This window comes from Artemia franciscana, chromosome 13 (assembly GCF_032884065.1).
Source record: "Artemia franciscana chromosome 13, ASM3288406v1, whole genome shotgun sequence".
NCBI lineage: Eukaryota > Metazoa > Arthropoda > Branchiopoda > Anostraca > Artemiidae > Artemia > Artemia franciscana.
The window spans coordinates 13,461,619-13,473,870 of record NC_088875.1 but is presented as its reverse complement, the minus strand read 5'-3'; the positions used below and the strand labels follow the sequence as shown (position 1 = coordinate 13,473,870).

The following is a 12,252-nucleotide window of genomic DNA, read 5'->3' as shown; positions in this document are numbered from 1 at the left end:
TTTCCAGCGCCCTTTTCTATGAATACAAAAGAATTGGAGAGCAACCATCCCCTCTCACACGTCCCTTTTTTCTCAAATCGTTTGATCAAATTTTTGAGATAGTCATTTGTTCATCATAGTTGAAAGGTTCCAAACTATGAGCACATATAAGCGGTATCAACCTATACTCTTTTTCAATGGTTATCAGTTTTAACTAGACCTACGTTGCCCGGGCAACGTGAAATGTTGAGGCAACCTTTGTCCGGCTTCGCCGACTAAAGTGTTGCGAGAGCAACACTTGGCTATGTTTCTTTGCTATCGATCAGTAAACACATGATCAAAGGCTATTCCTCAGCGTTGTAAAAACAACAAAAAAATAGTATCGAAAGAAGGGACTAAATTGACTTTGCAGCCAGTTGAACTTTATCCTTTTCAATCGTAGACATCGTGACGGATGAAAACTCGGACTAATATCTTATATAATCTAGTTGGTATTATAAAGCTATCCTTAACTTTTCAGGATCAAAATACCATAGATGATATTCTATTAATTGTTACAAAACTATCCCATTGTTTTTATTCTCGTTCATGCTTGTTTCTTCACTATCGGTTAAATGATGAAGCTGTCAGCCTATCGAAGTTTTTAAAACGGTATGTTCAAACAAGAACGCAATCAGTTATCACAAGACCAAAGGCTATTCCTCAGCGTTGAAAAACAACAACTACAAAATAATATCGAAAGAAGGGACTAAATTGACTTTGCAGCCAGTTGAACTTTATCCTTTTCAATCGCAGACATCGTGAGGGATAAAAACTTGGAACAATATCTTACATAATCTAGTTGGTATTATAAAGCTATCCGTAACTTTTCAGGATTAAAATACCATAGGTGACACTAATTATTACGAAACTACCCCATAGTTTTACGTATCGTTTGTACCTGTTGCGTAAACACTTAATTCTGTCAGATTTAAAGTGATCGAATACAATGTGCACCAATTAGCACAAATTTCTAGCCCAAGGTGAACAGATTCTTACTTACAAGTCCCTCTCCCGTGATAGACATCAAGTTCACTGGAAACAAATAAATGGGTACACAAACTAGCAAAAATTGAAAGCCCCTCATCGCTGAAGATGATTGTAGCCCAATAGCCGATTATCACTTACAAGTCCTCTACACGTCTTACCACTGGAACTAATGTGGTTTAACCATCAAATACACCGGCGGCATAGGCAAAAAAACAAAAAAAAACGGGACAAAACCAAAGTGTTGCTCTCGCTTCACAAATAAGCAGTACTAGGAGACCAACCTTCGTTTTGTGAGAGAAACTTCATGACATAAAATAGTTTTCTGTGTGCCCTTCCCCTCCAAAAATGTATGCCCCGAACTCCCTGATTCACAGAAGAAAAACTTTTGCGTAATTTTTCTAAATTACACAAAAATGTTCTGAAAAATGGAAAAACAGCCCTAAAGTACATTGCAATTACTAGGACACCAGCAACAACTGATTTTGAAAATAATCTTTTTATTTTCATGGAAAAAAGTCGTCCCACCCTTCACAAATTTTGATATGCATCGGTCTCATTGTTTCTTCAGTAAAAAAATATTCAAAGAAAATGTTTTTCTCCCATTATATTTCTGTTTATTACTGACAATTAACTAAAAAAAAATCCACAAAATTAGTTTTGCAACGAAAAATAAAGAACTCCATTAAACCAAAAATGAGCAAAAATAGAATCAAATAATCTACCAAGTTTAAAACTAACGTAAATCAGCATCAATAAATAAATGAAACCCAAAACGAACAGAAATTACAATAAATAACCGAGTGAAGCTCAAAACGAACAGAAAATAACATGATTAGGGCTAATAACCCCTATGCTTACTTAAGGCCAGAACATAATTTGCACTTTGCTGAAAAAAAAAATTAAATGTTTTGTAGCAGTTTTGTATTAAACAAGATCGCAAAAGCTAGATCACTCTAGTCATTTTTCTTTTAGAGGCTAGGAACGGTTTCCAATCTTACAAGTTTCCCATAATTTATGGCTGTAGGCTATAAGCAAAATAAATATAAGAGCTTTGAAGGCGTTCAGACTTTAGACTTTAGTTGAGTAAAGTTGAACTACAGTCAACTTCGAACCTTTCCCCCTCTGAGGTCAAAGCTACTCTGATTGTTTTATTTTTGAACCTTACTTGATTTTTTGCAACTCCTGTCACTAAATTGAGTCTGCATATAGTCGCATCAGGATTTTGGGTATTGAAAGATGTATGCCAATAAAATGATGGCGTGAGCGTTTTTCTGAAATGTTTTTTTAGTTATGTTTACCTTTGTTTAAGTCACTACATATCATTTTTTGCAGTATTAATAAAACTATCCGTTTTCTTGACCTTACAGCCTATTTTACTTTTACTTTGCAGTATATAAACAAGTAAATATTTTCAACTAGCTTATTCATGTTGAATTCAGTAGGCAAAAACTATCATTGAGCGAATGAAGGTAAAATTAAAAAAAAATTCTCAGCTGCTTATACTTTAGTTATAGGTCTAAATAATTTTAAGCTCTTTCGAACAAGTAACAAGTTTCCAGCTGTTACGAATATTTAGGAGCCTTAAAACTTCAGAAAAAAGAAGCACGGTTGTATCTTATATGCTACAGGCAAGAATAATTTCTACTAAAATAATTTGTTCCTTTGATTTAGTTATACGTCAAACCTAAGTTGCATTGGGTTAAATAGATCTACAAAACAAGCAGAAAGACCAAGAAGCTATTGTAAGTTAGGTGTTATGCGCTACCGTTCTGTAATGCAAACTAATTAGGATAAGAGTGTAAAATGGTTTATGATGGATAAGGTAAAACAATTCATAAATCAGGATCAAGATTACATTTTTACGAATCTTATGTAAACCAGCGTAATTATCTCTTTTTACCAATATGAAACCACTATTAACCAAATATTGAGATAACGCAGCAAGCAAAACCAGATAATGTAAAAAAGCAGGGTAGCTAGTTTCAAAGAATATAACATTTAGAGATATTTCAGGACTGCTATACTCCTTTACAAAAAATTTTGGACAAATTGGAGACAAAACTTCACCCAACTAATTGGAGACAAATTTCATTGACTATTCTAACCTGACCGATGCATTTGCTATTTCTGCTGCCTTGAGTCTTCTTGGTCCACAAATAATCTTTGAAATTTTTAAGCCTAGCAAGTGGGTATTCGGATTAAGGGCGCTTCTTGACAAGTACAGTCCCTGCGTCGACCCTCCAGTGCGCTACTACAGCCGAGCTCCATCTCCTAGTCTCATGTTACCAAATAAGGTTAAACCCACTGCACCACCACAAGGATTTTTCGACCTTGTATTTTTTGAATTCCCCTCTCAATTATTACTTTTCTGTGCCTCGGCTCTGTGTTATGTTAACTAATAATTATGTTTCCTTCACCCTTACAAAATTGTAAGCTAACAATTGGACGGTAATAAATTGCCTTAACTCACAGCTGCTTGGTATCAAAGCTGTCATTTTGAAAGTAATAATAAATACACCAGGATCATTGCAAAAATAGCATTGTTTGTTATGCTTATTGAAAACTAAAAGACGAAATCGCTAGAATGGGAATCCACTTAAAATGAAAGTTATTAAAGAACAATAATTGCAATGCAAAATTTTGTGCCAAAAAAAAACAAATTATTTTAAAGTAATGCTCTGGTTTCAAGTCGTATTTTTACTGCCCTAAGGCAGTAAAAACATCATTGCTGATGTTTCGTAAAAGAGAAAGTATTTTTTAATACTTTACTGGCATCTAAAAATCTTACAAATTATTCTAGGTAGCGTGTTTTATTACACGTAGATAAGATAAAACCGTTCGCTACTGTTTTTAGAAGAAATAGCAATATCTTTTTTTCTCCAGTCTTGTTTCTACCTCTAGTAGCCTAGCCTTTATTAGATAATACACTTAAGTATTTTCAGTCATCATGGTGTCAGAAAAAGTAGAAAAAACTTTTACTAGAAAAGAAGTGGAAGCTCACAACTGCACTAAAGAAGGAGCATGGATAATCATTCATGATGGAATTTATGATGTGTCCAAATTTCTAGATGAGGTAGGCTAGCTTTGATTTATATTGAATTAGCCTACTATGCCTCTAACAGTAGCTGTTTTGATGTTTTTTTTGCTACTCCTACCCTCCATGTAGTATCACTATACAATTCTGGAAACTACTTCCCTGAAAGTTTCATTTTCCTAACCTAAACCCTTTCCAAGATAGCAAGAAGTCAATTAACTAGAATTTTACTGTTGTTTTCATTGTTCTTTAGTTAGCTTAGGCTACCAGGTGCAGTTGGATGATCAGTTGCTTTGCAGTTGAATTTACACTCCCTTGAGGACCACTCAGGTTCCAGTCTTCATTTGGGTGTAGGCCTATGCAAAAGGGGACAGTAACAACAGCAACCAAAGGGTTAAAATAAACCTTGCACTTGATGCCCATTTAATTGGACTATCTGTCTTGGCTTTTTCTACAATTGGCCATGACTTTGACTTTTCCCACAACTATTCCCTTTTTTTTACCTTAAATCACAGCTTGGAGTGATATATGGATTATCCATCCTTGTGATGCTCCATGAAAAAAAGAATTTGTTTGGTGTAGATTGTGGCTGTTAGATTAGACTCTTGTGGAGGATTCTGCAGCTTCCCAATTGAAAAGAAACTCCTGGCAGAGCCATTCCCTATCAAGGTGGGACTTGAACATGTCAGTTGAAGTAGCAGAAACTGTTTCTTCAGAGAGCTGGTTCCACATATTGATGATTCTTTGGCTGAAGAAGTGGCTTCTATGTTAAAAAAAAAAAAAAAAATTACACTTGAATTCAAACAAGGGAATAGTTGTGGGAAAAGTCAAAGTCATGGCCAATTGTAGAAAAAGCTAAGACAGATTGTCCAATTAAATGGGCATCAAGTGCAAGGTTAATTTTAACCCTTTGATTGCTGTTGTTACTGTCTCCCACTTATGCTACACCTCTCATGCATAGAACCTCCAATTTAGCCTACACTAGGCTATATATTATCTATTAATCAGAATCCTGTACAGATGCTTTGTCATTTACTAGGCTATAAACAGAAAGTAAGTTGTCTGCAGATACTGTGGGAGGATGTCATAAAAAGTAGGCTATCCAAAGGAAATAGGAACTTCCTGGGAGGATATAAAGTAGGAGGGTTTGAATAGATTAAGATGTAAAGGGAGTATGCCCAACCATGTTGGCCTCAGGTGGCTGGGTGCTGTGGTGAGCTGTTAGAAGTAGTTGTAGTAGTAGATATTAAGGCTTTTCAGCCTAACTTACACTAGATATTATGATGTCTTGACCCAACTTAAAGTAGGTATTAGCATTTCTCAGTCCAGCTTACACTAGGTATTTGAATAATTTGGACTATCTTACACTATATTCTGTTATGAATCTTTGTATTACTTACACTGGGTAGAAATACTTTTCACTCCTAGTTTAAAAAAAGTGCCCATTGCTGAAACAGATGTTAAATATCTTGTAGTAATCACACTTATAACATATAGCTGGTAAAGAACAACTATATATAGGCTTCCAATAGTATGATGAATATACCAACCTCATGAACAAAGAATATGTTGACTTCTGTCTACTTGCAGCCATATTAGCAAGACAAACTGAAACCTTCCTTAATGACAACAGAATGGAACCTGAGAAATGTGTTGGTCTAGGATTTGGTAGATACAGCACAATGGTGGGTAAGCAAGGTGGCATTCAAGCTATTCTGAAGAAAAAATTTACAAAAGCCCCTTTTGTCATTTGCTAACCACAGTCTAAATCTAGTGGTCAATGATGTGAAAAAGGAACTTCAAAGTGAGAAATGCTTCTGCAGTCAAGTATGTTTTAAATTTTTCCTAGAACCTGCAACAAGAAGACTTAACAAAAATATGTAAGACCAGGTGGACAGAAAGGTAGAAAGCTATTAAATGTTTTGATTAAAACTTGCTAGAAATTGTTGATGGATTAGTAAAACTGCCTATTGATGACAACTAGGGGACAAGACATTTGGGTTAAATGGGTTATTGGGTTAATTGTATTTCATCTTACCAAGACTTGTCTTTGGAAGTATCATGAATATTTTTGCAAAAAAATTCTACAATTTTGGAGCTTGTATCATATAGTTTACCGGCCAAGAATATAGACATGATCACAGATTTTAAGTATCATTGAAATTATTCAAATGATTGCCAAAAGGTTGATGAAACAGTGAATAAAATTTTAAAATAATCTAATCAGGCTGCCAATGTCTTATCAGTCCTAGACAAACAGGGAAACAGTGTAACCAAGGAAATCATCCAGCAAATACTGAAGAAGATCATTGGAAACAGCAATACAAAAAAAAAAACAGAAGAAAAATAATGCCTTTGTACCCTAAATAACAATAAACAACAAAGTGGGCAGAAGAATACTACTGACATTTGTTGACTCTGAAAGAGTTCTTGGACACACCCAGAAAACTATTTCCATAGCATCACTGCTCATTGGGCTGATGAGACAAAGTTTCAAGCACTTGGACAACCATATTTTTGTAAAACTCTATAAGGTGGGTCCCCATGTGGTTTGGGGACCCCACTATAAAACAGACTCAGCCACCCTGGAAAGGGTCCAAAGACATACCACCAAACTTCTTCCTGGTTTAAAAGACCTAAGCTATGAAGAACAACTAGTCAAATTGAATGAAAGGAGACCAGATACAACTGTAAAAAGTAAAGCACAGCCTGGAGAAACTACATCTCCTGAAGTATTTTTACCCTTCAAAAATGAATACCACAAGATGACATCATGAAAAAATTTTCAAACTTGCAACAGTAAATAGATCAAGGGTCAATTCTTGGAATGTCTGAGCAGTTGCTGACTGGGACTATCTCCCAGAAATAGTTGTTTTGAAAATGGCCTGGATTGATTTTGAAGAGAAAATTTTAATGCACATGAATCATAGACTAGGGTAAGGGAAGACCCTTACCCTTACCCTTGGTCTAAATTGCATAATTCAGATAGCCATCATCTTGTAGAAACATAACTTCAGTGAACCAACTGACAGTTATCTAGAGAGTGCTGAAACAGGGACATGTCCTTAATGACACCAAGGATCTTGCAAGTTAAAACGATTAATGCAAGTCTTCTTGAATAGTCTGCTGTAATACAATTTCTACTTGATGTAAATGTCAGACTGGACATGTGCTTTTAAATAACAGCCAGGCATATGTAAAGTAAACACAGAGGGAAAGTAGCTTCAGATAATCAAAGTTATTTAGAACTTTAAGCAAGGATGTTTGTGGGTTCACTTGTTTTGTAATATTTGGAAAATTTCCCATTTAAGATTAATAAAAATTGTTTTGCAAAAGAGCATAACTTGTTTTACTAACATTTATATTGGGATATGGCTTAGAAAAAACTACAGGTTTCAAGAAATTTATTGTCTTTGCATTTAACTTAGTGGTATTTGCTTTCATAATTCTTGTTTATATCCTGTGTTAAACAAAATTTTTCTGTTGTGTTTTTCAGACTGAATTTTATTTATCTTATGTTGCATTGGCAGATGATATATTACTTGTTAGTTATATAAAGTTTAGCCTAATTAAGTAACCTAGTGTTTTCTAAGCTGAAAAAAAACGACCTTATGCTCAGTGGTGGAAAGTGAAAATATTTACCTTAAATTGCATCCTCTAATGTTGAAGAACCTTAAAGTTGAAGAACCTGTAAATATTGTAATAAGGTTTTGAAAGAACCTTAAAGTTGAAGAACCTGTAAATATTGCAAGGTAACATTGATTTGATATTTATGTTCCAGTTCATGAATGGATCATTACTATTTATATATATATATATATATATATATATATATATATATATATATATATATATATATATATATAGGACAGTTTGGTTTCATCCTTGTGTGCCACTAGATGTATTGCCAGCTAAGCTTGTTTAAGGGCAAAATGGGGCAGATAGCAACTAATAGACCCTGCTGGATGATACTTGTTTGGCCCACTATGTCTTCAAAGACTTGCCACTCCAATCATGGTCAACATCAATCTTGAAGCTGTCAACAGATCTGTCCAACATGGTAGATTTGCTGAGTGAATTCCACAGTGGAACAACATGATTGGTGAAGAAATTGAACCTCTCATGCTTTGTGCTAATTTTTTTTTTCATAGTTTCATGGGATTTCCTCATGTTCTGGTGTATTCACTGTGATGGAAAATTGGCTTAATGATGTCACTAGTCATTATCTTAAATGCAAGGATGACATATCCTCTCTTTCTACAGTATGTTAGGGTAGGCAGGTCAAGCATTTCTTGTTGTTTGGTAAAAGGGAGCCTGGTTGCTCTACAGTGGATCTTTTAAGTATCTCCATGTCACACTTAAAGTGTGGGTTGGCAACCAACATGCCAAACTCAAGATGGGGACAAACAAGGGCTGTGTAAAGCTTCTTCATAACTCTTGGTTGACAACTTGTCACTGAATGCTTGATCAAACCAAGGACCTTGTTTGCCTTAGCTGCTTGGTTCTGACAGTAACTATTAAATTTAAGCTTATTGTCAATGATTACCCCAAGATCATGCCCTTCCTGGGCACTCTGAATGGCCATATTGGCACCTGCAGAGTCAATCATGTTATAACTATGGTAGGGGTTGTTTTGACCAATATACAGGACTTTGCATTTGCATGGGTTTAACTCAAGCATCCAGGTTGTAGCCCACAGACAGAGGTTGTTAAGATCCTCTTGCAGAGCAATTTTTTGTTGAGGCTGCTGGACCAAAGAGTTTGGAATTGTCTGCATACAGTTCCAAGCCATTCTTGACCACCTCAGGAGCATCATTTATGTAGAGGTTAAACAGTGTTGGGCCTACTTTTGTCTCTTAGGGGACACCACTCTTAATGTGGAGTAGATGAGGTCACCTCTTTCATCATTTATAGTGACAGTCTAGATTCTATCAGATAAGAAACTGTGGATCCACTGGGCAACATCATTGTCTATCTGATATACTGACAGCTTGATCATCAGGTAGCAGTCAGACATTTTATCAAAGGCCTTAGCTAGATCCAGTGGGAACACATCAACTAGGGAACCCTGCTCCAACAGATCAACTATAGATTCATAAGCTAGTATTAGATTTATTTTGACAGACATGATTTTCCTGAAGCCATGCTGACCACCAAAAAGGAGGCCATTCTTGGTCATGTGTGCTATGATTGCATTATTTAACAACTTAAATAAGTTTGGCCACAACCAAGGTCAGGCTAATGGGTCAATAGTTCTGAGGCTGGGGTCTAGATCCTATCTTGAATATTGGAGTAATTATGGCTGTCCACCAATGTGCAGGTAGGCTATTAGTTGGAAGAAACAGTTTGAGCAAACAGAGCTGCTCGGCTACTATATCAGCAAGTTCTTTAAGTAGCCTGGGATACATACCATCTGGGCCTTTAGCTTTGTTGGGGTCTGGTTTAATCAGCCTTTTCTTAATCTTGTCTATTGTGATGTAAATTTTTGGGCTTTGGGTGCTTAACCATCCTGGGGGCAGGGCATGGTGGCTTGTCAGTGGGGTCCACTGAGAATTTGGATGCAAATGTGTTGTTCAGCAAATTTGAAATGTCCTCTGGATCTTTTGGCTTTTTCCCTTTAGGTTTGATCAGGAATGGGATAGGTTGTCTACTCTCAACTTTAGCACATACAGATCTCCAGAACCTCTTTGGGTTGTCTTTGATGTTCAGTGCCAAGTTATCTTCATAGTCAGCTATGAAGTGTCTAGTAAGTTGCCTCAGTTTATTCCTTGCTCTCACAAAATGATCCCAGTGGTGTGTGCATTTGCATTTCTTATACTTTGAAAAGGCCTTCTTCTTATGGTTCATAGGCCTGTTCAGGTGTGGCATTGTTTTTGGTGCTTCACAAATGAACTTGAAGTGCCTGTCTCCTCAGCTTGGGGCAGTGTTCTTGAAATTTTGCCAGGCTATTTCAATGTCTCCTTTGACAATCACTTGGTTCCATTCTACTGCCTGTATTATCTCCCCCATTTTGCTGCAATTAATGCAAGTTCATTTAGTACAATTGTTTGTTCATTGACTAAGCAGCAAGTCATGGCAGATGTAGACATGGTCACTGGTACCAATGGGAGGGAGCTACTCAGTATTCACTAACAATCCTGGGTTGTTAATGATTGTCAAATCTAGTAGGGATGGCGTCTGGTTATTCTTATACTGGGCAGTTGGTCAATTACCTAAAATGGATTGTCGCTATCCAAATATTCAACAAATGGGTTACTGCTAATAGAGTTTTGTTGATAACCCAAGCCCTCAACCTATTTGACATCCAGTAGATTCAGGTCTCCAAGAAGAATTAATTCCTGATTATCATGATTGGATGCTTTTTCAGCCAACTGAATTAGAGCTTGGTAAGATGCAAGGGCACCTGGGAACTGGGCTTCTATATATGCAACCTATCAGTAATGGTTTCCCTCATCAATAATACTGGCAAAAACACTCAACCTATGGGAAATAATCATGAATGAAAGATAAATCTCTAACTTGTATTCACTTCTCTATGTAGATGACAGTGCCTCTCCTGGGGTTAATAGACAGATTTGAGAACAGGAATATCCTGTTGTCCTGATAGGGTTTTCTGCCAGTGGGTTGCTAGAGTTCTTAAGGGTCAGTTCACAAATATACATTATATCATAATCTTCAGTGGTGGCTGCCAGTTTCAATTCTGGGAGCTTGTTTGTCACTGTATAAATGTTTGTGTAAAACAGGCTCTACAGTTTCTTTCCACTGACTGGGTTGTACTTTGGTAACTGATGTTGATTGAGCATGAAATGGAAAGCATCACTGTTATCATGACCAACACTAACACTGCAAGAAAACGAACTATTTACAGTTAGGCCTGTTTTGGTTGGCAATGGAGTCAATGCTCCATTACTACCCTGTTTTTAGACAACTGAATCTGTGTATGCTTTTCTCTTTCTGTCTTTGTGCAATCAACATGAAACTGCATGTCCGCTTTCAGCTCTCTTGATTTAGTTGTAATCTCCTTTTCAACCCTGTACCTGTCTGTGAGGAAAAGAACATGCCTAGGATGGTCACCTGGTTTCAGAGAATTGTTTCCAAGCTGCTGTGGCTTTAGAACAATGACAGATGGCAGGTTGTACAATTGAGCAAGATGGTCCTGAACAAACATTTGGATGTCAGCAGTCTCTTCACACAATTCTGGTATTCCATATGCCACAATGTTAAGCTGACGTTTCTGTCTTTTTCTGTCCTAAAAAATAACTTTTCTTACATCACTTTCAAAATTCTTATTACTATCACTGTGATAGTCTCAGCTTACTTTTAACTATGTCTTCTATTTTAGTTTCCACCTTGGCTAGGGAACATTTGCTTGCACCATCACATTCGAAGTTCTGCTATTTATGTTCACTAGTTCTTGCTTGAGATCTTCTCAGAACTGATTAAGCAAGGTAGTTACAGCTTTTGAGACAATTGTTTCAATTAGCTTTTGGGTGGTGTGTGAGCCTAGGCTGGTGTTTCCACTAGCCTTACAAACCAGGCAAAACCATTCACATGCAAGACTATGAGTCATTTTTCAGAACAATGCATATTCTGACTTTGATATCCCAGTGAGAGAGAGAGAGAGAGAACAGTTTATTAAACAACTTTCATAGCAAAAATATTAAAAACAAAAATTATGCATTGTTAAATATAGATGTAAAAAAAAGATACAAATGAATTATAATATCGGTTTGTCCATGCATGTATAGGAATCAGTTTGGACTTCTGTCTGGTTCTGCTGTTGAAGGTAAGATGTCTTGATGTGTTGGGTCTAGAAGCAATGTTTTTCCAAACCTCATGATGAGATCACACAATCTTTGTTCTAGGCACTGAATGTTTGTGTAATGAGTGCTTCTTCGTTTGGAATATCTCTAAAACCCAGGATAATCTTAACTGCCCTTTTTTTGCACTGACTCTAGGTCATACATCATGTGAGCAATTTGTAGTACTGAAGGGCCGCACACAGGGCAGGCATACTCCAAGACTGGTTGCACATAACAAAGATATGCACAGAGGAGACTTTTGACATCACAACCGACATGATCCATTTTGGACAGAGTTTGAAGGGAAGCATCACCTTTCCTAATTATACTGTCAACATGTGCAGTAAAAGACCAGTCTCTAGAGAAAATAACACCAAGTAACTTCACCTCTGACATGACAGGAAATAG

General features: G+C 36.5%; 1 protein-coding gene across 1 annotated transcript in view; it reads left to right on the top strand.

Moving 5' to 3' along the window:
• The first annotated feature begins 3,851 nt into the window (after positions 1-3,851).
• Positions 3,852-12,252, top strand: part of LOC136034548 (cytochrome b5-like) — a 57,011-nt gene continuing 48,610 nt past the window's right edge. The window contains exon 1 of the mRNA XM_065715780.1: positions 3,852-4,081. Coding sequence (XP_065571852.1) covers positions 3,956-4,081 — 126 coding nt within the window. The 5' untranslated portion in view covers positions 3,852-3,955. The remainder of the gene's footprint in view (positions 4,082-12,252) is intronic.